Source organism: Drosophila miranda (genome assembly GCF_003369915.1).
Source record: "Drosophila miranda strain MSH22 chromosome Y unlocalized genomic scaffold, D.miranda_PacBio2.1 Contig_Y1_pilon, whole genome shotgun sequence".
Taxonomy (NCBI): domain Eukaryota; kingdom Metazoa; phylum Arthropoda; class Insecta; order Diptera; family Drosophilidae; genus Drosophila; species Drosophila miranda.
Genome location: NW_022881603.1, coordinates 37,305,853 through 37,331,781, shown reverse-complemented (window position 1 = coordinate 37,331,781; position 25,929 = coordinate 37,305,853). Strand labels below are relative to the sequence as shown.

At 44.3% G+C, this 25,929-nt stretch overlaps 3 protein-coding genes and 1 pseudogene across 4 annotated transcripts; all 4 read right to left on the bottom strand.

The window, feature by feature from the left end:
- Positions 1-2,129: 2,129 nt before the first annotated feature.
- LOC117191652 (guanylate kinase-associated protein mars-like) lies at positions 2,130-3,555 on the bottom strand. The gene is made up of 3 exons (XM_033396459.1): positions 3,396-3,555; positions 2,923-3,343; positions 2,130-2,883 (listed from the first exon to the last, which is right to left on the bottom strand). The coding sequence occupies exons 1-3, from the start codon at positions 3,553-3,555 to the stop codon at positions 2,130-2,132; spliced, it is 1,335 nt and encodes a 444-aa protein (XP_033252350.1).
- On the bottom strand, positions 2,778-5,020 carry LOC117191142 (guanylate kinase-associated protein mars-like). Of its 2 annotated transcripts, XM_033396106.1 has the most exons (3): positions 4,929-5,020; positions 3,396-4,754; positions 2,778-3,343 (listed from the first exon to the last, which is right to left on the bottom strand). In XM_033396106.1, the coding sequence occupies exon 2, from the start codon at positions 4,740-4,742 to the stop codon at positions 3,612-3,614; it is 1,131 nt and encodes a 376-aa protein (XP_033251997.1). In that variant the 5' UTR covers positions 4,743-4,754; positions 4,929-5,020; the 3' UTR covers positions 2,778-3,343; positions 3,396-3,611. The 2 variants fall into 2 exon arrangements, with proteins under 2 accessions (XP_033251997.1, XP_033251996.1); XM_033396105.1 differs by lacking the exon at positions 4,929-5,020 and having other exon boundaries at positions 3,396-4,840.
- Positions 5,021-9,025: 4,005 nt separating this feature from the next.
- Positions 9,026-11,867, bottom strand: LOC117191116 (annotated as a pseudogene).
- LOC117191651 (guanylate kinase-associated protein mars-like) lies at positions 9,786-25,250 on the bottom strand. Its single transcript, XM_033396458.1, has 3 exons — positions 23,780-25,250; positions 23,264-23,727; positions 9,786-9,887 (listed from the first exon to the last, which is right to left on the bottom strand). Exons 1-2 carry the CDS (start codon positions 25,119-25,121, stop codon positions 23,303-23,305), a joined length of 1,767 nt encoding a protein of 588 aa, XP_033252349.1. The 5' UTR covers positions 25,122-25,250; the 3' UTR covers positions 9,786-9,887; positions 23,264-23,302.
- Between the last annotated feature and the right edge of the window lie 679 nt (positions 25,251-25,929).

Below are 25,929 nucleotides of genomic sequence, written 5' to 3'. Positions count from 1 at the left end.
TTGCTTTTGGCTACAAAAATGATCCAATCTGATCTTGATTCAGCAATTTGATAGATATGGTCATTATCTATGATTCTGCGTTTTTAGTTTTCTCGAATGTGCAATATTGTGGATGCAACAGATTTTCGTCCTTTGTGGGGGCGGAAGGGTGTGGGGCGAAATTCTGAGATATACGTTTTATAGTGAGATCTAACAGAAGTGTGGATACAAAATTTGGTTACTCTAGCCATAATAGTCTCTGAGATTTGTGGATTGAGGCTTTCCCGACTGCTGATGTTATACTTCCGTACCAATCTTTCTAAAATGTCCCAAAGATGTTCGATTGGGTTAAGGTCTGGAGATTGGGGTGGTGAACGAAGCTCAATGTATCCACCGATGTTTCCAAATTTTCTTCCAATATCTTCTTATACTGGAAGAGATCCATATTCCTTTCCACAGACACCAAATTACCTACTCCAGGCGACGCCATAGCGCCCCAAACCATTACACTACCACCTCCATGCTTGACGGTGGGTATTATTTTTATAGGGTCAAGAGCGGTGTTTGCCTTTCTCCAAACTCTGGAACGGCCATCACTTCCTAAAATGTTGTATTTACTTTCATCTGTAAATAAAACGCTTTTCCAAAAGTTTGGATCCTTATTTAAGTGCGCTTTGGCGAATTCCAGGCGCAAAATCCGATTCTTTTCTGAAATCAATGGTTTCTTTCGTGGAACTCGGCTCTTGAAACCATCCTGTGCAAAAAATTGGAAATTGTTTTTGGGTGCACAATGACTCCTGAACACTTTTCGATGTGTTCCGCCAATTTTGGAGCACATCGGTGGATACATTGAGCCTGGGAAGCAGTTGGATCTTCCAACAGGACAACGATCCAAAGCACACCGCACATGTTGTGCGTGATTGGTTGCTGTATTATGCCCCAAGACAGCTTCGTTCACCACCCCAATCTCCAGAAGGAATCGTTTCCGACCCCATAAAGTATATGTATATACTCTTGATCAGCATCAATAGCCGAGTCGATTGAGCCATGTCTGTCTGTCCGTCCCCTTCAGCGCCTAGTGCTCAAAGACTATAAGAGCTAGAGCAACGATGTTTTGGACCCAGACTTCTGTGATATGTCACTGCTACAAAAATATTTCAAAACTTCGCCCCGCCCACTTCCGCCCCTACAAAGGACGAAAATCTGTGGCATCCACAATTTTAAAGATATGAGAAAACCAAAAACGTAGAATTGTAGAGAATGACCATATCTTTAAGACTGCGGAATATGAATTGGATCGTATTATTATTATAGCCACCATCAAAAAAACAATTTCATTCTTTCTCGCCCTGTCTCTCTCTAACACACACGTGCATAGGCGGCTTTGCTTAGAGTAAAACATTAGCGCCTAGATCTGAGACTACAAAAGCTAGAGCAACCAAATTTGGTATCCACACTCCTAATATATCGGACCGAGACGAGTTTGTTTCAAAATTTCGCCACACCCCCTTCCGCCCCCGCAAAGGACGAAAATCTGGGGATATTCAAAAATCTGAGACTATTAAGGCTAGAGTAACCAAATTTGGTATCCGCACTCCTGTTAGATCTTACTATAAAACGTGTATCTCAAAATTTCACCCCACCCCCTTCCGCCCACACAAAGGACGAAAATCTGTTGCATCCACAATATTGCACATTCGAGAAAACTAAAAACGCACAATTATAGATAATGACCATATCTATCAGATTGCTGAATCTGGACCAGATCAGATAATTTTTATAGCCAAAAGGAACAAATCAATTTGCAGTGTCTACGCAGCGCCCGACGTCACGCTCAGACTGATTTTCTGTCTCTCTCGCACGCACTCTTTGTCGTGTCGTTTAATATTAGCGGCGTCTGCCGGAGGAGAGCCATACTGACTTAGTATCGGGTATAACTGTAGAGTTGCGGTGTCCGCAGCAACTCACAACGTTCCCCCTCGTTTTTTTCCTTTATTTGATTGATTGATGTACTTAATTTAAAAAAAAATATAAAACAAGGCTTTGAAATTGAAACATAATTTTCAGAATTAAATAATACTATACATATAAACAAAAACGTAACTTTAAATAATAAATGATAGATAAACTACATAAACTCGGTGGATGGCCTAAGACGCGGATTGCGGCTCATTTTCTGCTGGGCCCTGGTCTACGGAACGTGTTTCCCCTGAAGCTTCGATCGACATGTGCTCCTCGCAATCCTCTAGCTTATCCCCGCCAAAGGGCTCATCATCGCTAATAGTGCCTTCTTCGTAGGTGAATTTGAAGTGCCGTACATTTTTCTTTGTACTGAAAATAACTCCACGACTTTCACGCTTGCTGGTCCCTGGTTTTTTCAGAATCGACTGGCGTCCCTTATTGGGAGGGGGGGGATGATTAAGAGCGTTTTGTTCGGCTGCGGCCAATATAGCAGAGTTGAGCAGAGTGTTGCCACCATTGGAAGAACGGCTCTCGCCTACAGACATGCGCAGGACGGTGCGAGCAGGAGAGAAGGACCGACGGTCGCGTACTACGATCACACGCTGAGTGCTGCTGCGAGATGGAGTTTGCGGGGCATCGTCCGCTGATACCACATCCGCCTTAGCCTTTTTCATTTCAGCATGGGCCTTGCGGAGTAATTGCATCAAGTTACTGCTGGCCTTGACCTTGGGCTTAGCGTTTAAATTGTTGCCCAGCTTAGACTTTGGTTTGGCCACAGGCTTGGCTGGTATTTTCGATTCCTCAATTGCATCGGGGTCCTGCCAATTGTTCTTTTTCCATCGCTTCAAGTTATCAAAGCGCTTGTCAACATTCTCACTCTGGAGTCGCAGCATGTCCCACCACCTTTCCAGATCCTCTGCCTGGACGAGTTTCGTCTCCTCGCTGCCATCGTAGGGTCGATGGTTCTTGCCCGTAGCTCACGCCCCGCAACGGTCAATCAGACCGCTGAACTGCATCAATTTCTTGGTAGAGAGCAAATTTGTCTGTCCAATGGCCACACTGATCATATCTATGCCGCCCGTCTCAACCAGATGCGCCTCATTCTCCCTGCTATAGGCTTCCCACTCGCTGCAGATATCTCGCAGTCGTCGAATCTCATTCTCCAGCTGTATGCGAAAGTAGAGCACCGACTCGAGGGCCCGCCGATTGGCAACAGGATACTCCTCACCGGGCAAATACATGCTGTTTCGCTTCTCACGATCACAGCGAGAGTTGACTTTACCGCGCGAGACGCTCACATATGGACTTAAGTAGTTGGGCTTCTCATCGGAAATCCTGCGAGGAGGGGTTTGCTCCGCAGCTGCCTTCAGAGTAGAATTTTCTTGTTCTTTATCATCTGGATCTGGAAACCAATAATATTACATTTTACTCCATTTTATTCCTGTTGTACTTACCCTTAGCCAGATATGGATCCAAGATCAAACTCTCTTCAGCTGCCGTTTTTATCACAGAGTACCTAGAAAAGTCAAATTTCCGCTTCGCTTTCGAATCTCGGTGGCTGCTCATTGGACCCACTGGACTCAGATTTGAAATCTCACCCAAGGCTTCTATCATTTCTTGACTGCAATTGTTCGTCTTGCACTGGGTGAATGTGGCCAGAGCAGGGAAACTTATCTTCTCTTCTCTTCCAGCGGCGTATTGGGAGGCAGTGGGAGTTCAGTGGTCCCAGCCCCAACCAACTCTCTCATCAGCTCCGGCCGATTTCGAACATTCTTTTGAAGACCTACGTACTTGCTGACGTTGCTCTTGGCCTTCATTCTGGTCGACAATTGGCTGGCAAGCTTGTTTTTTATTGCCGGCCCTTTTGCTACTGCGGTCGACTTAAATTTTCCCGCAGCTCCCCCTCCGCCGCCTCCTTGAATGGGCTTTGGTTTCACTGCTGGTATTTTTAAGGTGGGCTTACTCACGGCCGGCTTTTCGAATGGTTGCGTCCTCACATTTGGCAAATGAACAACCCCATTTGCAGAAGGTCCAACGACCAAATCCGCTGCCTTGGGCTTTGGGCCTGCTGTAGGCTTCAAGGGCAATGCACGTGAAGGTGCAGGCTTCACTGTGGCTGGCTGGACATTCCTTGCTGATGTTTGATGTTTCATGTTTGATGTTTGGGTCTTCACAGTGACCGGTTGAGGACGCGACGTTGCATGTTGCAGCTTTGCCATGGTTGCCGCAGGCTGAGCGCGCAATCTGGATGGATGACCCTGGGTACGCAATTGGGTTGCCAAAGGCTGTTTCCTCTCCGCTGCCGTCTGCGTACACTGAGTTTTTTTTGACAAAACATATAAGGAGTGCCTTTTTGGCGGCACAAATGCCGGAGCGTTCTCCTGCTCTTTCTGGGGGTTTGTCGCAGGTGTAAGTGTTTCGGTTTTATATGTGCACATCTTTTGACCACGACGAGCAATTTGCTCGTTCTTTGTTTGTTCCTTCCTGGCAGCCTTCCAATCCACGAAGCGCTTTATGTAAAGGTCCCGGGTGGGGTTCCTCTGCTGCTGAGGCAGCTCTGGTTTTCGATTCTCCTTAGGAGGAGCGACATAGGTAAGGCGTGGCTGCGCCTCCTCTGAGGGCGGTATAGGTGCCGCACGCTTGACGGGAGTTGGACTAACACTAATAATGCGGTTGCTTTGAAAACGATCCTCGCGCTGTTTTCCACGCGCCGCATTCTGGAGTTCCCGGTTCTGCTCATCGAAATTGCGTGGGCTGAAAGCAAGTGATTGCTGTTTATATAATTCCCTGTGGCGCTGCATTATGACGTCGAGCAGTAATTATTTAGGAGTTTAAAAAAAATGGAGGGACGCTTCTTAAGAATGGCGCCTTTTCAGCGTGCCATACCGATGAAAAAACGAACTTAGCCCACTTAAGCCCCTTTTTTTAAACTGGATAACAACTCGAGTTAGACCGCGGAAAATAATACTAATAATAATAATATTTACCTCTTTTTTACCTGGCAAGGAAACTTTTTTTGATAGATTGGGGACTTGGAATTTGTTTAACAATTTAATCTGGTATTTTGTATGCAGTTTTTTTTAAAGGTAGTGCTTTTTTTACACAATAATTTTTAGCGGTATATTTTTCAAAATTTTCACTTTGAAAACTCGTGAAAATTCTAAACAAATCCAATAAGAATGACTAGCAAAAGTTGGCTACTATTTTAGAAAAATAATCTATCAATCGGATAAACTTCATGTTCAGCTATAAAGTCCTAGCAAGCTAATAATATCAAATCACAGAACGATTAGCCCATTGTATGCCAAAGGGGTATTTTAATATTGCACCGAAAATAGTGAAAATCGTGGATATAGTGGGTTTTTTTTTGTGAGTAAAAGAAGGGATAGGAGGTATCTACAATGACTGTTTAAATAGAGGGGTCTTAAGTGGGTATATGTGGCATATTTCAGACCGTATATTTTATCGCCAAGTCACTTAGTACACTAATTTTCTTGCCACAATGTCTGGCTCACACACCTTGCAAAATATAAAAATACTTTCCATAGTATTTTCCAGTATATTAAGGTTATGCACTCACCCTCTTGGCCAATGCCCCAATGTAGAAGTCGTGTAAAAATGCAATTTAGAGCCACATCGATTATTAATGCGGGAAATCATCGAAATCTTGATCACTTGCTATCAAAATCTCAATGTTTTCAAAAATATAAAAAAAAGGAATGTAAAAATATGCATAACGGGGGTTTTTCACACTGGCGCTTCCATGGGGCTTATATGGAAAAGAACGGGCCAACAATTTTGAAAAGTACACATATTCCCCTTTATAAAAATCATTTTAATATGTAGCAAATGGGTAGTTACCATGTAAAGAAATAAACTTAGTGGAAATTGTTGACATTTTTTATTGAAACCTTATTTTATAAACAATGCCAATAAAGATGGTACTTAAAATTAGCCACTTTTATATAAAATTGATTAGATTATCGGTTAAAAATATGTGTCCAGTGCTGATAGTCGTTGCTAGCTAGTATTCAACCGAAAGCAATTTGATTCAGCTTGAATACAAATAATACGTCAGTATATTTTCGGCATATTTTGAAATTTGTGACGTATTTTCGATATATTTCTGAGTGTCTGTTTACCATTGCACGTATGAAAATAAAAGTGAATAATAAAAGTAAGCAAAAATAAGCATTCAACTATATCAAGTGTGTGTCAAGTGTCGAGAAAATACGTCTTTAGACAGCTGCGACAGAGCCTGGAATATGTATTAATAAATGCAGTAGACACCACACGAAATTCGCCGAATAAATACAAGTGTGTGCGTGTGTTTATTGGGGTTAAAAAAACTAAAACAAACAACGTCACGGCAAGAGCATTGCCAGCAGCAAGAACACACGCCCTACTTTGTAAAATTAAATTCCTGTTAAAACCACATACATTCAATCGGTTTGAAACGCCAAGGTTCATCAGCAGTCGGGAAAGCCTCAAAACCGCCCTCATTCGAGCTTGGGCCGAAGTTCCGCCCACAACAACCGAAAATTTGGTGGCATCGATGCCCCGACGACTACAGGCTGTAATAGATGCCAATGGTGGACCAACCAAATATTAAAAGTATAAAAAGTATTAATATTAAGATTACTTTGAGACTATAATACAAAAGCATAGAGGCTGTATGTACACTTTTTTCCGTGAACATTTTATGTTTTTTCTTTGTAACTTAAGTATACATAATTTTTGTTTAAGTTTTTTTTTCTGAAATAATAATAACTTTAAGTGTCCTAAATAATGGCATACCAACTTTTTTAATTTTCATTGCGAAAACCCGAAATATTGAAAAATCGGTGCTGTATGTTGACTTTTTTCCTTGACTGTATAATAAAATGGAAATCAAAGTAATAAGAGCACTATTTTAATCTCAACAGAGCTGGAAAATACGATAGAAACCCTCATACATATGTATGTATGCTGTGCGCGTGTGTGAGTGTGGTGCATTCAAGGCTGATAAAACAACACAAAAAACGAGGGGGAACGTTGTGAGTTGCTGCGGACACCGCAACTCTACAGTTATACCCGATACTAAGTCAATATGGCTCTCCTCCGGCAGACGCCGCTAATATTAAACGAAACGACAAAGAATGCGTGCGAGAGAGACAGAAAATCAGTCTGAGCGTGACGTCGGGCGCTGCGTAGCCATTGCAATTTGATTTCTTGCTTTTGGCTACAAAAATGATCCAATCTGATCTTGATTCAGCAATTTGATAGATATGGTCATTATCTATGATTCTGCGTTTTTAGTTTTCTCGAATGTGCAATATTGTGGATGCAACAGATTTTCGTCCTTTGTGGGGGCGGAAGGGTGTGGGGCGAAATTCTGAGATATACGTTTTATAGTGAGATCTAACAGAAGTGTGGATACAAAATTTGGTTACTCTAGCCATAATAGTCTCTGAGATTTGTGGATGCCCCAGATTTTCGTCCTTTGCGGGGGCGGAAGGGGGTGTGGCGAAATTTGGACACGAAACGGTCAAGGTCCGATATCACAGGAGTGTGGATACCAAATTTGGTTGCTCTGGCTCTTATAGGTTCTGAGATCCTTGAACTCATATTTTGCAATTGGCAAAACCGACCATGAAACCTGTGTGTTAGAGAGAGACAGAGCGAGAAAGAATGAAATTGTTTTCTTGATTCTGGCTATAATAATTATACGAATTGGTTGAGATTTTACACTCTATAACATATAGTCATCCTCTACGATTCTGCGTTTTTGGTTTTATCGTATCTTTAAAAATGTGGATGCCACAGATTTTCGTCTTTTGTGGGGGCGGAAGTGGGCGGGGCGAAGATTTGAAATATTTTTGTAGCAGTGACATATCACAGAAGTCTGGATCCAAAACATTGTTGCTCTAGCTCTTATAGTCTTTGAGCACTATGCGCTGAAGGGGACGGACAGACGGACGGACGGACAGACGGACATACGGACAGACGGACGGACGGACAGACAGACATGGCTCAATCGACTCGGCTATTGATGCTGATCAAGAATATATATACTTTATGGGGTCGGAAACGATTCCTTCTGGACGTTACACACATCCACTTTTACCACAAATCTAATATACCCCAATACTCATTTTGAGTATCAGGTATAAACAGAGCAAGTGACTAAATAAAAGGCGACAAACACAAAACTACGCGCTATTCATTACGCACGGAGCAACAACAATACCCCACAAAGGACGAAAATCTGTGGCATCCACAATTTTAAAGATATGAGAAAACCAAGAACGTAGAATTGTAGAGAATGACCATATCCTTAAGACTGCGGAATCTGAATTGGATCGTATTATTATTATAGCCAGCATCAAGAAAATTTCATTTTTTCTCGCCCTGTCTCTCTCTAACACACCCGTAGCATAGGCGGCTTTGCTTAGAGTAAAACATTAGCGCCTAGATCTCAGAGACTACAAAAGCTAGAGCAACCAAATTTGGTATCCACACTCCTAATATATCGGACCGAGACGAGTTTGTTTCAAAATTTCGCCACACCCCCTTCCGCCCCCGCAAAGGACGAAAATCTGGAGATATTCAAAAATCTGAGACTATTAAGGCTAGAGTAACCAAATTTGGTATCCGCACTCCTGTTAGATCTTACTATAAAACGTGTATCTCAAAATTTCACCCCACCCCCTTCCGCCCACACAAAGGACGAAAATCTGTTGCATCCACAATATTGAACATTCGAGAAAACTAAAAACGCAGAATCATAGATAATGACCATATCTATCAGATTGCTGAATCTGGATCAGATCAGATCATTTTTATAGCCAATAGGAAAAAATCAATTTGCGGTGGCTACGCAGCGCCCGACGTCACGCTCAGACTGATTTTGTCTCTCTCGCACGCACTCTTTGTCGTGTCGTTTAATATTAGCGGCGTCTGCCGGAGGAGAGCCATACTGACTTAGTATCGGGTATAACTGTAGAGTTGCGGTGTCCGCAGCAACTCACAACGTTCCCCCTCGTTTTTTTCCTTTATTTGATTGATTGATGTACTTAATTAAAAAAAAAATATAAAACAAGGCTTTGAAATTGAAACATAGTTTTCAGAATTAAATAATACTATACATATAAATAAAAACGTAACTTTAAATAATAAATGATAGATAAACTACATAAGCTCGGTGGATGGCCTAAGACGCGGATTGCGGCTCATTTTCTGCTGGGCCCTGGTCTACGGAACGTGTTTCCCCTGAAGCTTCGATCGACATGTCCTCCTCGCAATCCTCTAGCTTATCGCCGCCAAAGGGCTCATCATCGCTAATAGTGCCTTCTTCGTAGGTGAATTTGAAGTGCCGTACATTTTTCTTTGTACTGAAAATAACTCCACGACTTTCACGCTTGCTGGTCCCTGGTTTTTTCAGAATCGACTGGCGTCCCTTATTGGGAGGGGGGGGGGGTATGATTAAGAGCGTTTTGTTCGGCTGCGGCCAATATAGCAGACTTGAGCAGAGCGTTGCCACCATTGGAAGGACGGCTCTCGCCTACAGACATGCGCAGGACGGTGCGAGCAGGAGAGAAGGACCGACGGTCGCGTACTACGATCACACGCTGAGTGCTGCTGCGAGATGGAGTTTGCGAGGCATCGTCCGCTGATACCACATCCGCCTTAGCCTTTTTCATTTCAGCATGGGCCTTGCGGAGTAATTGCATCAAGTTACTGCTGGCCTTGACCTTGGGCTTAGCGTTTAAATTGTTGCCCAGCTTAGACTTTGGTTTGGCCACAGGCTTGGCTGGTATTTTCGATTCCTCAACTGCATCGGGGTCCTGCCAATTGTTCTTTTTCCATCGCTTCAAGTTATCAAAGCGCTTGTCAACATTCTCACTCTGGAGTCGCAGCATGTCCCACCACCCTTCCAGATCCTCTGCCTGGACGAGTTTCGTCTCCTCGCTGCCATCGTAGGGTCGATGGTTCTTGCCCGTAGCTCACGCCTCGCAACGGTCAATCAGACCGCTGAACTGCATCAATTTCTTGGTAGAGAGCAAATTTGTCTGTCCAATGGCCACATTGATCATATCTATGCCGCCCGTCTCAACCAGATGCGCCTCATTCTCCCTGCTATAGGCTTCCCACTCGCTGCAGATATCTCGCAGTCGTCGAATCTTTTTCTCCAGCTGTATGCGAAAGTAGAGCACCGACTCGAGGGCCCGCCGATTGGCAACAGGATACTCCTCACCGGGCAAATACATGCTGTTTCGCTTCTCACGATCACAGCGAGAGTTGACTTTACCGCGCGAGACGCTCACATATGGACTTAAGTAGTTGGGCTTCTCATCGGAAATCCTGCGAGGAGGGGTTTGCTCCGCAGCTGCCTTCAGAGTAGAATTTTCTTGTTCTTTATCATCTGGATCTGGAAACCAATAATATTACATTTTACTCCATTTTATTCCTGTTGTACTTACCCTTAGCCAGATATGGATCCAAGATCAAACTCTCTTCAGCTGCCGTTTTTATCAAAGAGTACCTAGAAAAGTCAAATTTCCGCTTCGCTTTCGAATCTCGGTGGCTGCTCATTGGACCCCCTGGACTCAGATTTGAAATCTCACCCAAGGCTTCTATCATTTCTTGACTGCAATTGTTCGTCTTGCACTGCGTGAATGTGGCCAGAGCAGGGAAACTTATCTTCTCTTCCAGCGGCGTATTGGGAGGCAGTGGGAGTTCAGTGGTCCCAGCCTCAACCAACTCTCTCATCAGCTCCGGCCGATTTCGAACATTCTTTTGAAGACCTACGTACTTGCTGACGTTGCTCTTGGCCTTCATTCTGGTCGACAATTGGCTGGCAAGCTTGTTTTTTATTGCCAGCCCTTTTGCTACTGCGGTCGACTTAAATTTTCCCGCAGCTCCCCCTCCGCCGCCTCCTTGAATGGGCTTTGGTTTCACTGCTGGTATTTTTAAGGTGGGCTTACTCACGGCCGGCTTTTCGAATGGTTGCGTCCTCACATTTGGCAAATGAACAACCCCATTTGCAGAAGGTCCAACGACCAAATCCGCTGCCTTGGGCTTTGGGCCTGCTGTAGGCTTCAAGGGCAATGCACGTGAAGGTGCAGGCTTCACTGTGGCTGGCTGGACATTCCTTGCTGATGTTTGATGTTTCATGTTTGATGTTTGGGTCTTCACAGTGACCGGTTGAGGACGCGACGTTGCATGTTGCAGCTTTGCCATGGTTGCCGCAGGCTGAGCGCGCAATCTGGATGGATGACCCTGGGTACGCAATTGGGTTGCCAAAGGCTGTTTCCTCTCCGCTGCCGTCTGCGTACACTGAGTTTTTTTTGACAAAACATATAAGGAGTGCCTTTTTGGCGGCACAAATGCCGGAGCGTTCTCCTGCTCTTTCTGGGGGTTTGTCGCAGGTGTAAGTGTTTCGGTTTTATATGTGCACATCTTTTGACCACGACGAGCAATTTGCTCGTTCTTTGTTTGTTCCTTCCTGGCAGCCTTCCAATCCACGAAGCGCTTTATGTAAAGGTCCCGGGTGGAGTTCCTCTGCTGCTGAGGCAGCTCTGGTTTTCGATTCTCCTTAGGAGGTGCGACATAGGTAAGGCGTGGCTGCGCCTCCTCTGAGGGCGGTATAGGTGCCGCACGCTTGACGGGAGTTGGACTAACACTAATAATGCGGTTGCTTTGAAAACGATCCTCGCGCTGTTTTGCACGCGCCGCATTCTGGAGTTCCCGTTTCTGCTCATCGAAATTGCGTGGGCTGAAAGCAAGTGATTGCTGTTTATATAATTCCCTGTGGCGCTGCATTATGACGTCGAGCAGTAATTATTTAGGAGTTTAAAAAAAATGGAGGGACGCTTCTTAAGAATGGCGCCTTTTCAGCGTGCCATACCGATGAAAAAACGAACTTAGCCCACTTAAGCCCCTTTTTTTAAACTGGATAACAACTCGAGTTAGACCGCGGAAAATAATACTAATAATAATAATATTTACCTCTTTTTTACCTGGCAAGGAAACTTTTTTTGATAGATTGGGGACTTGGAATTTGTTTAACAATTTAATCTGGTATTTTGTATGCAGTTTTTTTTAAAGGTAGTGCTTTTTTTACACAATAATTTTTAGCGGTATATTTTTCAAAATTTTCACTTTGAAAACTCGTGAAAATTCTAAACAAATCCAATAAGAATGACTAGCAAAAGTTGGCTACTATTTTAGAAAAATAATCTATCAATCGGATAAACTTCATGTTCAGCTATAAAGTCCTAGCAAGCTAATAATATCAAATCACAGAACGATTAGCCCATTGTATGCCAAAGGGGTATTTTAATATTGCACCGAAAATAGTGAAAATCGTGGATATAGTGGGTTTTTTTTTGTGAGTAAAAGAAGGGATAGGAGGTATCTACAATGACTGTTTAAATAGAGGGGTCTTAAGTGGGTATATGTGGCATATTTCAGACCGTATATTTTATCGCCAAGTCACTTAGTACACTAATTTTCTTGCCACAATGTCTGGCTCACACACCTTGCAAAATATAAAAATACTTTCCATAGTATTTTCCAGTATATTAAGGTTATGCACTCACCCTCTTGGCCAATGCCCCAATGTAGAAGTCGTGTAAAAATGCAATTTAGAGCCACATCGATTATTAATGCGGGAAATCATCGAAATCTTGATCACTTGCTATCAAAATCTCAATGTTTTCAAAAATATAAAAAAAAGGAATGTAAAAATATGCATAACGGGGGTTTTTCACACTGGCGCTTCCATGGGGCTTATATGGAAAAGAACGGGCCAACAATTTTGAAAAGTACACATATTCCCCTTTATAAAAATCATTTTAATATGTAGCAAATGGGTAGTTACCATGTAAAGAAATAAACTTAGTGGAAATTGTTGACATTTTTTATTGAAACCTTATTTTATAAACAATGCCAATAAAGATGGTACTTAAAATTAGCCACTTTTATATAAAATTGATTAGATTATCGGTTAAAAATATGTGTCCAGTGCTGATAGTCGTTGCTAGCTAGTATTCAACCGAAAGCAATTTGATTCAGCTTGAATACAAATAATACGTCAGTATATTTTCGGCATATTTTGAAATTTGTGACGTATTTTCGATATATTTCTGAGTGTCTGTTTACCATTGCACGTATGAAAATAAAAGTGAATAATAAAAGTAAGCAAAAATAAGCATTCAACTATATCAAGTGTGTGTCAAGTGTCGAGAAAATACGTCTTTAGACAGCTGCGACAGAGCCTGGAATATGTATTAATAAATGCAGTAGACACCACACGAAATTCGCCGAATAAATACAAGTGTGTGCGTGTGTTTATTGGGGTTAAAAAAACTAAAACAAACAACGTCACGGCAAGAGCATTGCCAGCAGCAAGAACACACGCCCTACTTTGTAAAATTAAATTCCTGTTAAAACCACATACATTCAATCGGTTTGAAACGCCAAGGTTCATCAGCAGTCGGGAAAGCCTCAAAACCGCCCTCATTCGAGCTTGGGCCGAAGTTCCGCCCACAACAACCGAAAATTTGGTGGCATCGATGCCCCGACGACTACAGGCTGTAATAGATGCCAATGGTGGACCAACCAAATATTAAAAGTATAAAAAGTATTAATATTAAGATTACTTTGAGACTATAATACAAAAGCATAGAGGCTGTATGTACACTTTTTTCCGTGAACATTTTATGTTTTTTCTTTGTAACTTAAGTATACATAATTTTTGTTTAAGTTTTTTTTTCTGAAATAATAATAACTTTAAGTGTCCTAAATAATGGCATACCAACTTTTTTAATTTTCATTGCGAAAACCCGAAATATTGAAAAATCGGTGCTGTATGTTGACTTTTTTCCTTGACTGTATAATAAAATGGAAATCAAAGTAATAAGAGCACTATTTTAATCTCAACAGAGCTGGAAAATACGATAGAAACCCTCATACATATGTATGTATGCTGTGCGCGTGTGTGAGTGTGGTGCATTCAAGGCTGATAAAACAACACAAAAAACGAGGGGGAACGTTGTGAGTTGCTGCGGACACCGCAACTCTACAGTTATACCCGATACTAAGTCAATATGGCTCTCCTCCGGCAGACGCCGCTAATATTAAACGAAACGACAAAGAATGCGTGCGAGAGAGACAGAAAATCAGTCTGAGCGTGACGTCGGGCGCTGCGTAGCCATTGCAATTTGATTTCTTGCTTTTGGCTACAAAAATGATCCAATCTGATCTTGATTCAGCAATTTGATAGATATGGTCATTATCTATGATTCTGCGTTTTTAGTTTTCTCGAATGTGCAATATTGTGGATGCAACAGATTTTCGTCCTTTGTGGGGGCGGAAGGGTGTGGGGCGAAATTCTGAGATATACGTTTTATAGTGAGATCTAACAGAAGTGTGGATACAAAATTTGGTTACTCTAGCCATAATAGTCTCTGAGATTTGTGGATGCCCCAGATTTTCGTCCTTTGCGGGGGCGGAAGGGGGTGTGGCGAAATTTGGACACGAAACGGTCAAGGTCCGATATCACAGGAGTGTGGATACCAAATTTGGTTGCTCTGGCTCTTATAGGTTCTGAGATCCTTGAACTCATATTTTGCAATTGGCAAAACCGACCATGAAACCTGTGTGTTAGAGAGAGACAGAGCGAGAAAGAATGAAATTGTTTTCTTGATTCTGGCTATAATAATTATACGATTTGGTTGAGATTTTACACTCTATAACATATAGTCATCCTCTACGATTCTGCGTTTTTGGTTTTATCGTATCTTTAAAAATGTGGATGCCACAGATTTTCGTCTTTTGTGATCGCTTACCTGATCTCCAGATTGTTGACGGCATGATATTCAAGCGCATGCGCTTTGAACGATTGGATGATCAACTGGAGGGCGCCGTCTGGAAATTGTGGGTTCCGAGTTCGCTGACGGCCGCGTTGATAGACAAAGCACATTCGGAAGAGAAGACAGCGCACGGAGGAATCGCGAAAACCTTGCACTTATTGCGTAGGCAGTTTTACTGGCCGAACATGGCGATAGAGGTGCGGGATTATATCCGACGGTGCACCGTGTGCAAGAAGTCGAAAGCGCCGAATTATCGGATGCAGGTCGGGATGGGGCAAGAAGTGTTCACTGAGCGCCCGTTCCAAAAACTTTATATTGATTTTTTGGGCAAATATCCGCGGTCAAAGAACGTTCAGGCGTGGATATTTATTGTAGTTGACCAGTTCTCTAAGTTCACATTCCTAAAGACCATGACCAAGGCCACAGCAAAGGAAGTTGTAAGATTTCTCGTTCACGAGGTGTTTTACAAGTTTGGAGTGCCGGAGATGATTCACTCGGACAATGGGGCTCAGTTCGTCTCGAAAACTTTTAAGGAGATGACCGATGCATTCGGAGTCACTCATATGAGGACGCCAGTGTATTCTCCGCAGAGTAACGCAGCCGAACGCGTGAATCGCACAGTACTCAGCGCGATTCGGGCGTATCTGGAAGACGATCACCGGGACTGGGATGTGCATCTGCCGGAGATAGAACTGGCTATTAGGAACTCGGTTCACGAGGCAACAGGCGTAACACCATTCTTTGCAGTCTTCGGGCAGCAAATGTATTTGCATGGGTCATGCTACAAGCTGGCAAAGCGACAGCGGTCAATCGGCGAGCATGACATATCGCTGCTGGAGGGTCAGGACAAGCGACAACTCATCCAAGAGAGGATTCGCGCTAGTTTACATCAGGCATACGAGCGTAGTAGGGTAAGATACAACCAGCGAGCTCGGGTGTTTTACGCGAGGCCGGGACAAGAGGTATTCCGCCGAAATTTTGTCCTTAGTGACTTCGGAAAAGGCTTTAATGCCAAGTTCGCGCGCAAATTCATCCGATGCCGGGTAGTGAAGCCAGTAGGAGAGAACGCGTATGCTCTGGAGGACCTTAACGGCCGTCCCATAGGAGTGTACCACGCCAAAGACCTGAGAATGTAGTGAGTTGTGGGTGTGGCCTACGTTGGGCGCGGCAGAAGAATGCAGGGCACGCCGGCGTGTGCTCAATAGTGTTCCGGAATCCGGTGGGCATGCCCACGCGTATGTTGTCCCTCCTGGGACTGACGACATACTCGTGGTGGTGTTCCAGTCCCACCTGAACGATAGGTGGCCAGGGCTGAGGGCGACGCGCCATCCAGCGGAAGTCCAGGGAGGCTCGATGGTGTATGGGGACATCGGGGGGAGCTGGAGCCGTCACTGGGGATATAAGGAAGAGAATAGGATTAGTTATATGTATTAGTAAGGGAAAAAGGGATAAATAGGAGTGAAAATATTAGAAAACGTGGATTGGATTATGGAAATCGTAGAGCGTGGACGGAGTAACGTCGAAATTTGAAATTTTGTGCTTAAAACAGAAAGTTTGAAGTGAGTACAGAAAAGGCGGGCGATAAAATAGGTTGTAATGCAGAAAATTTTACTAACAGCCGGCAAGGAATATAGCCACCAGAACCGGGCCTGAAGGTTTCCTGGAGAGGGACACTGGAGTTCGAGAAAGTCGACTGCAGAGCAGAAGACTGCCCAACGGAACCTGAGTGAGTTCGTTCCAGTTGCGCGTGTGTGAGCCAAGTAGCGCGGGACGTGTGAAGGGGGAGGGTGAAAGAGGACGATTTAGCTGCCAGGGCGATTCTAGCCACACCGCACGATCGTTGCATCGCCTTCCAGTGCGTGCCACACGTTTGGTCTCATTCACCAAGTAAAAACCCCGAAACCCTATTCACACACACACACACGCGCACACGTATAAACGGACCTATATAAACTTAGGGCTGACCGGCCACGGCCAGCGATCGCCCGCGTCGTTTGAACTTAAAGAAAAAAACATAATCCGCACTCCAAACTCCGTTCCACATTAAATGTTATTTTGTTCCGTGTGTTGTCCTTTATTTAGTAATTAGTATTAGCTTAAACCGTTTAACGTAAAATCTTGGCCATTGAAAAAAAATATGTAAAAACACCAAAACCTTTCACGAACCTAAATCTGCGATCAGCTGTTCAGTGCCAGGAGATTAGCCCTTAGTGGGTGACGCGGGGGTCCCATCAGTCCACCGTATTTGGTCGAGTGATTTGTGGAAAAATATTGTTTATTGTTTATGTCCCGGGGACCCTTAACAAGAGCTCTTGGTAGGTTAAGTCTCCGTAGGGGCCCGAGTTAAATTAACTCCCGTAAAACTGGATCCACTCATCTACACATATTCCATTACGTATGGGTGAGGGTATCCCTGTTGGTTGAACGAAATTTCAGCAGTTATTTCCTTGTTTGCCTTTGTGTCGAACGTTTTGGTGTTTCTTAGTGGTTAGTGATAATTTTGAGTATAGCTATTTATTAATGAGAAAGATGAAATTGTCAATTTACGATTATTAAAGCTTGGATATATATTGAAGCATGATGCATTAAATTTAAAATAGAGGGAGGACGCGTGGCGTAGCCATGGATTAGGCCAGCCGTTACCGTTCCAGCAGAGGGTGGCCAAAATGAACGGTGTGTTTGGTCACAGGTAGGGCGGGCGCGCGAAGTGATAACACCCAAGCTTCACCCACTTGATAGCCGTCTGTTTATGATTTTCTTTGTTGTTGTTAGGTTGTTGTTAGTTTTGATGTCCCGAGAAGTAGTATGTCTCCTTTTTTGTCTACATTTGGCGGGCAAGGGGAACTACCCAGCCCTGGGGTCGACAGCTAGCCGGCATTGCCCTCTGGGAAACAAGCCAAGTGTAACAAATGGCGCCCAAATTATTTTCGAATTCGCATGCATCTGGACTGACGCAGGTTCGGGTGGTATTACAACAAATGTCACTCGGGCTGGTAAAGGCAGATGCGGGGAATGAAAAAAAAAAAAAATGTTGTGGAGAAGACGACAGCTCGCGAAGTGCAGTTTAGCTGTCCCGGCAGAAGTCGCTGCTGCAGGCTTAAGGTGAGCGTAAAGCTGGTCCTTAATGGCGCGAGGTGATTGATGCTAGGAATGGATAGACGGAGGCAGTTAACGGATATATAAAATATGTGATAGGGACTTACGAATTACAGTTGAACATTTTGTCGCTATTCGATGTCGCAAGTGAACGTAAGTCACTGCCGTTCAACAAAAAAATGGACAGGGAGTTTGCGACGGACACATTGCCTGGTGGACTGTGATATCGAATAAATCTGTGATGGAATGTGATATTGGAATAAGTTAGAGTAAGTCATGTAGGTAAATGTTCATTGTAGTTTCGCACCTGTTTGTTTAAAACAAAGCCGCTTTCGTGCTTTTGAACCTGTTGTCTGTCTGCCGAGAGGTGGTGAGGAGTAGGTGGCCCGGGAGTCGTAAAGACAACCCGCGATGCATCTATTGTCATGGCAGATCGGTATGATGGATGACAGGAACAAATCACAAGCAAAGTGATCTCATGCACCGTGAGGCTTCTCGTTTATCGGCCATCGCTTAGAGCGATGACTAGAGTAGATGACAGGCCACACAAAGGTGGTGTTCGTAATTGTAGGATATCCGTAGGGCGACTGTCAAGTGGAGCGCAGTAACTGGAGTGGTTACTGGTCCCGGCTAGTCACGTGTCCCCCTCTTAATGAATCTTGTAAGAAGAAGAAGAACTGTTAGGAATTTTTGTTGTTAGGTTTTGTGTTGTGTTGAATGTGTTTGAAGTTTGAGTGTCTTAGGTGTCGATCGAATATACATGTATGTTATTATTTATTTATTCAAATATTTAATTGCATATATCTCGTTAACGGCGCTAGTTTGGCGCAATATTTATATCGGTATTTATTTATTTATTTATCGGAGTATTTATTGGTCCGAAGCGTGGTGCTATTTATTCTAACTAAGTATTTCTTTGGTATTTATTTCTTTATTTATATATATTATCTTAGTTTAGGAGTTTCCCTTTTTTTTTAATATTGGTGTTGCTCGGTGCAGATGCCACAAGAAGGGGGTAGTCGACAGTATCATACGCGATCACGCGTAAACAAAACAGTGGACCAGATAGGAGAAGTGTCAGGGGCGATGTTTGATCAAGACCGGTCCAGGCCAGGTCAGAAGAATGGCCAATGTCCGATCCTACACCCACGCTTGCTTCCGAACTGGCATCAGCAGTCAACGTATCGTTGGCGCAGGCTCATGCGACACACAGGGCAGCGAACACTGACTCGATTAGTCGGGTGTTGCAGGAGGAGTTGCGTAAGGGGTTTATCGAGATGATGCACCAACTCAACGAGGTACTCCAGCCGGTTAGACAGCTGCAGCAGCAGAAGGAACCGCAGCGGGAGGAGGTTCACCACGAGCAGGAGTATCGAGGAGCAATCCCGAAAAGGAAGCCGTCTAGCACGACTGATGCGCCGATTCCGCCACCAAAACCATTTTTGGCTCGCTCGGGGCGAGGTGGTATTGGTCCGGAACCGTCTTCAGGAGTAGGACCGACCGCATCCAGTGAGCAGCATCAACGGGGTGGGCATCAAGCGCGAAATTGGCGAAACCCGATAGCACTCAGACACTCGGGTCAGGGTCGTGGCGAGGGTACGAGAGCTGGTGGGATTCCTCGAGAAGATCCGCATCCAAATCCCCCGGGTTATACACCTTGGCCACGGTGGGGCCGAGTCGAAAAATGGGACGTGACGTTCGACGGAGACAGCAACAAAATGACAGTCGAGGGTTTTGTGTTCCGAATTGAATTCTTACAAGCCCAATGCCGCTGTCCGTGGGATGAAGTTCTAAAGGGATTTCATCACCTGGTTACAGGAAACGCGCGCGAATGGTACTGGCAGTACATCCGTGATCATGGCGGTGGTGTTTGGCAGGAACTAAGGGGCGATTTAATTGCTCGTTTCCGAGGCACGGCGTCCGAGTTCGACCGCATGAGAGAACTGCGAGAAAGAATGCAGCGGTCAAACGAGAGTGTGGAAGACTTTTTCCATGTCATGAGAAAGCTCGCGTCGAGGTTGGAGATGCCACCACCTGAAAAGGAGATGGTAAAAATCGTCAAAAAGGCACTCACAGATGAGATAGCGAGTTTCGTCTACGGCTTACGGGTTTATTCCTTAGACCAACTGCGGGATGAGTGCGTGGAAATAGAGGCACATCTGAAGAGGAAGGCTCGATCTTCGTGGCGAGGAGCACCCAAAGCCACAAACTATGGTCGCGGGCCGAATGCGAACGTCAGCGAGGTCGCGCAGGATCGGTCGATTAGCGATGAAGAGGCAGAGGTCATTGAGGAAGCGCAAGTGACACAGCGTGTTCCACAGAAGTTGATTTGCTGGAACTGCGGGCAGACCGATCATGGCTTTAGGGACTGTATGGCATCGGAGAGGCGAATTTTCTGCTACCGGTGTGGAAAGCCCGATGCATATTGTCCAACCTGTCCGAATTGCGCGGGAAACGTGAAGAGGGGTTCACGCTCACAGAAGGTCCTGCGCAGAGAAAGTAGAAGAAAACGAGGGGGAACGTTGTGAGTTGCTGCGGACACCGCAACTCTACGGTTATACCCGATACTAAGTCAGTATAACTCTCCTCCGGCAGACGCCGCTAATATTAAACGACACGACAAAGAGTGCGTGCGAGAGAGACAGAAAATCAGTCTGAGCGTGACGTCGGGCGCTGCGTAGCCACTGAAAATTGATTTCTTGCTTTTGGCTACAAAAATGATCCAATCTGATCTTAATTCAACAATTTGATTGATATGGTCATTATCTATGATTCTGCGTTTTTAGTTTTCTCGAATGTGCAATATTGTGGATGCAACAGATTTTCGTCCTTTGTGGGGCGGAAGGGTGTGGGGCGAAATTCTGAGATATACGTTTTATAGTGAGATCTAACAGAAGTGTGGATACAAAATTTGGTTACTCTAGCCATAATAGTCTCTGAGATTTGTGGATGCCCCAGATTTTCGTCCTTTGCGGGGGCGGAAGGGGGTGTGGCGAAATTTGGACACGAAACGGTCAAGGTCCGATATCACAGGAGTGTGGATACCAAATTTGGTTGCTCTGGCTCTTATAGGTTCTGAGATCCTTGAACTCATATTTTGCAATTGGCAAAACCGACCATGAAACCTGTGTGTTAGAGAGAGACAGAGCGAGAAAGAATGAAATTGTTTTCTTGATTCTGGCTATAATAATTATACGATTTGGTTGAGATTTTACACTCTATAACATATAGTCATCCTCTACGATTCTGCGTTTTTGGTTTTATCGTATCTTTAAAAATGTGGATGCCACAGATTTTCGTCTTTTGTGGGGGCGGAAGTGGGCGGGGCGAAGATTTGAAATATTTTTGTAGCAGTGACATATCACAGAAGTCTGGATCCAAAACATCGTTGCTCTAGCTCTTATCGTCTTTGAGCACTATGCGCTGAAGGGGACGGACAGACGGACGGACGGACATACGGACATACGGACAGACGGACGGACGGACAGACAGACATGGCTCAATCGACTCGGCTATTGATGCTGATCAAGAATATATATACTTTATGGGGTCGGAAACGATTCCTTCTGGACGTTACACACATCCACTTTTACCACAAATCTAATATACCCCAATACTCATTTTGAGTATCAGGTATAAACAGAGCAAGTGACTAAATAAAAGGCGACAAACACAAAACTACGCGCTATTCATTACGCACGGAGCAACAACAATACCCCACAAAGGACGAAAATCTGTGGCATCCACAATTTTAAAGATATGAGAAAACCAAGAACGTAGAATTGTAGAGAATGACCATATCCTTAAGACTGCGGAATCTGAATTGGATCGTATTATTATTATAGCCAGCATCAAGAAAATTTCATTTTTTCTCGCCCTGTCTCTCTCTAACACACACGTAGCATAGGCGGCTTTGCTTAGAGTAAAACATTAGCGCCTAGATCTCAGAGACTACAAAAGCTAGAGCAACCAAATTTGGTATCCACACTCCTAATATATCGGACCGAGACGAGTTTGTTTCAAAATTTCGCCACACCCCCTTCCGCCCCCGCAAAGGACGAAAATCTGGAGATATTCAAAAATCTGAGACTATTAAGGCTAGAGTAACCAAATTTGGTATCCGCACTCCTGTTAGATCTTACTATAAAACGTGTATCTCAAAATTTCACCCCACCCCCTTCCGCCCCCACAAAGGACGAAAATCTGTTGCATCCACAATATTGAACATTCGAGAAAACTAAAAACGCAGAATCATAGATAATGACCATATCTATCAGATTGCTGAATCTGGATCAGATCAGATCATTTTTATAGCCAATAGGAAAAAATCAATTTGCGGTGGCTACGCAGCGCCCGACGTCACGCTCAGACTGATTTTGTCTCTCTCGCACGCACTCTTTGTCGTGTCGTTTAATATTAGCGGCGTCTGCCGGAGGAGAGCCATACTGACTTAGTATCGGGTATAACTGTAGAGTTGCGGTGTCCGCAGCAACTCACAACGTTCCCCCTCGTTTTTTTCCTTTATTTGATTGATTGATGTACTTAATTAAAAAAAAAATATAAAACAAGGCTTTGAAATTGAAACATAGTTTTCAGAATTAAATAATACTATACATATAAATAAAAACGTAACTTTAAATAATAAATGATAGATAAACTACATAAGCTCGGTGGATGGCCTAAGACGCGGATTGCGGCTCATTTTCTGCTGGGCCCTGGTCTACGGAACGTGTTTCCCCTGAAGCTTCGATCGACATGTCCTCCTCGCAATCCTCTAGCTTATCGCCGCCAAAGGGCTCATCATCGCTAATAGTGCCTTCTTCGTAGGTGAATTTGAAGTGCCGTACATTTTTCTTTGTACTGAAAATAACTCCACGACTTTCACGCTTGCTGGTCCCTGGTTTTTTCAGAATCGACTGGCGTCCCTTATTGGGAGGGGGGGGGTATGATTAAGAGCGTTTTGTTCGGCTGCGGCCAATATAGCAGACTTGAGCAGAGCGTTGCCACCATTGGAAGGACGGCTCTCGCCTACAGACATGCGCAGGACGGTGCGAGCAGGAGAGAAGGACCGACGGTCGCGTACTACGATCACACGCTGAGTGCTGCTGCGAGATGGAGTTTGCGAGGCATCGTCCGCTGATACCACATCCGCCTTAGCCTTTTTCATTTCAGCATGGGCCTTGCGGAGTAATTGCATCAAGTTACTGCTGGCCTTGACCTTGGGCTTAGCGTTTAAATTGTTGCCCAGCTTAGACTTTGGTTTGGCCACAGGCTTGGCTGGTATTTTCGATTCCTCAACTGCATCGGGGTCCTGCCAATTGTTCTTTTTCCATCGCTTCAAGTTATCAAAGCGCTTCGAGTTTCGTCTCCTCGCTGCCATCGTAGGGTCGATGGTTCTTGCCCGTAGCTCACGCCTCGCAACGGTCAATCAGACCGCTGAACTGCATCAATTTCTTGGTAGAGAGCAAATTTGTCTGTCCAATGGCCACATTGATCATATCTATGCCGCCCGTCTCAACCAGATGCGCCTCATTCTCCCTGCTATAGGCTTCCCACTCGCTGCACATATCTCGCAGTCGTCGAATCTCATTCTCCAGCTGTATGCGAAAGTAGAGCACCGACTCGAGGGCCCGCCGATTGGCAACAGGATACTCCTCACCGGGCAAATACATGCTGTTTCGCTTCTCACGATCACAGCGAGAGTTGACTTTACCGCGCGAGACGCTCACATATGGACTTAAGTAGTTGGGCTTCTCATCGGAAATCCTGCGAGGAGGGGCACCTTCCGCAGCTGCCTTCAGAGTAGAATTTTCTTGTTCTTTATCATCTGGATCTGGAAACCAATAATATTACATTTTACTCCATTTTATTCCTGTTGTACTTACCCTTAGCCAGATATGGATCCAAGATCAAACTCTCTTCAGCTGCCGTTTTTATCAAAGAGTACCTAGAAAAGTCAAATTTCCGCTTCGCTTTCGAATCTCGGTGGCTGCTCATTGGACCCACTGGACTCAGATTTGAAATCTCACCCAAGGCTTCTATCATTTCTTGACTGCAATTGTTCGTCTTGCACTGCGTGAATGTGGCCAGAGCAGGGAAACTTATCTTCTCTTCCAGCGGCGTATTGGGAGGCAGTGGGAGTTCAGTGGTCCCAGCCTCAACCAACTCTCTCATCAGCTCCGGCCGATTTCGAACATTCTTTTGAAGACCTACGTACTTGCTGACGTTGCTCTTGGCCTTCATTCTGGTCGACAATTGGCTGGCAAGCTTGTTTTTTATTGCCAGCCCTTTTGCTACTGCGGTCGACTTAAATTTTCCCGCAGCTCCCCCTCCGCCGCCTCCTTGAATGGGCTTTGGTTTCACTGCTGGTATTTTTAAGGTGGGCTTACTCACGGCCGGCTTTTCGAATGGTTGCGTCCTCACATTTGGCAAATGAACAACCCCATTTGCAGAAGGTCCAACGACCAAATCCGCTGCCTTGGGCTTTGTGCCTGCTGTAGGCTTCAAGGGCAATGCACGTGAAGGTGCAGGCTTCACTGTGGCTGGCTGGACATTCCTTGCTGATGTTTGATGTTTCATGTTTGATGTTTGGGTCTTCACAGTGACCGGTTGAGGACGCGACGTTGCATGTTGCAGCTTTGCCATGGTTGCCGCAGGCTGAGCGCGCAATCTGGATGGATGACCCTGGGTACGCAATTGGGTTGCCAAAGGCTGTTTCCTCTCCGCTGCCGTCTGCGTACACTGAGTTTTTTTTGACAAAACATATAAGGAGTGCCTTTTTGGCGGCACAAATGCCGGAGCGTTCTCCTGCTCTTTCTGGGGGTTTGTCGCAGGTGTAAGTGTTTCGGTTTTATATGTGCACATCTTTTGACCACGACGAGCAATTTGCTCGTTCTTTGTTTGTTCCTTCCTGGCAGCCTTCCAATCCACGAAGCGCTTTATGTAAAGGTCCCGGGTGGAGTTCCTCTGCTGCTGAGGCAGCTCTGGTTTTCGATTCTCCTTAGGAGGTGCGACATAGGTAAGGCGTGGCTGCGCCTCCTCTGAGGGCGGTATAGGTGCCGCACGCTTGACGGGAGTTGGACTAACACTAATAATGCGGTTGCTTTGAAAACGATCCTCGCGCTGTTTTGCACGCGCCGCATTCTGGAGTTCCCGTTTCTGCTCATCGAAATTGCGTGGGCTGAAAGCAAGTGATTGCTGTTTATATAATACCCTGTTGCGCTGCATTATGACGTCGAGCAGTAATTATTTAGGAGTTTAAAAAAAATGGAGGGACGCTTCTTAAGAATGGCGCCTTTTCAGCGTGCCATACCGATGAAAAAACGAACTTAGCCCACTTAAGCCCCTTTTTTTAAACTGGATAACAACTCGAGTTAGACCGCGGAAAATAATACTAATAATAATAATATTTACCTCTTTTTTACCTGGCAAGGAAACTTTTTTTGATAGATTGGGGACTTGGAATTTGTTTAACAATTTAATCTGGTATTTTGTATGCAGTTTTTTTAAAGGTAGTGCTTTTTTTACACAATAATTTTTAGCGGTATATTTTTCAAAATTTTCACTTTGAAAACTCGTGAAAATTCTAAACAAATCCAATAAGAATGACTAGCAAAAGTTGGCTACTATTTTAGAAAAATAATCTATCAATCGGATAAAATTCATGTTCAGCTATAAAGTCCTAGCAAGCTAATAATATCAAATCACAGAACGATTAGCCCATTGTATGCCAAAGGGGTATTTTAATATTGCACCGAAAATAGTGAAAATCGTGGATATAGTGGGTTTTTTTTTGTGAGTAAAAGAAGGGATAGGAGGTATCTACAATGACTGTTTAAATAGAGGGGTCTTAAGTGGGTATATGTGGCATATTTCAGACCGTATATTTTATCGCCAAGTCACTTAGTACACTAATTTTCTTGCCACAATGTCTGGCTCACACACCTTGCAAAATATAAAAATACTTTCCATAGTATTTTCCAGTATATTAAGGTTATGCACTCACCCTCTTGGCCAATGCCCCAATGTAGAAGTC

Coding starts and splice junctions, on each gene's coding strand:
- LOC117191142 (XM_033396106.1), bottom strand. CDS start 4,742: ATGCAGCGCCACAGGGAATTATATAAACAGCAATCACTTGCTTTCAGC.
- LOC117191652 (XM_033396459.1), bottom strand. CDS start 3,555: ATGATAGAAGCCTTGGGTGAGATTTCAAATCTGAGTCCAGTGGGTCCA. Junction 3,344..3,395: donor GGATCCATATCTGGCTAAGG/GTAAGTACAACA, acceptor ATTGGTTTCCAG/ATCCAGATGATAAAGAACAA. Junction 2,884..2,922: donor CTGATTGACCGTTGCGGGGC/GTGAGCTACGGG, acceptor CTACGATGGCAG/CGAGGAGACGAAACTCGTCC.
- LOC117191651 (XM_033396458.1), bottom strand. CDS start 25,121: ATGCAGCGCAACAGGGTATTATATAAACAGCAATCACTTGCTTTCAGC. Junction 23,728..23,779: donor GGATCCATATCTGGCTAAGG/GTAAGTACAACA, acceptor ATTGGTTTCCAG/ATCCAGATGATAAAGAACAA.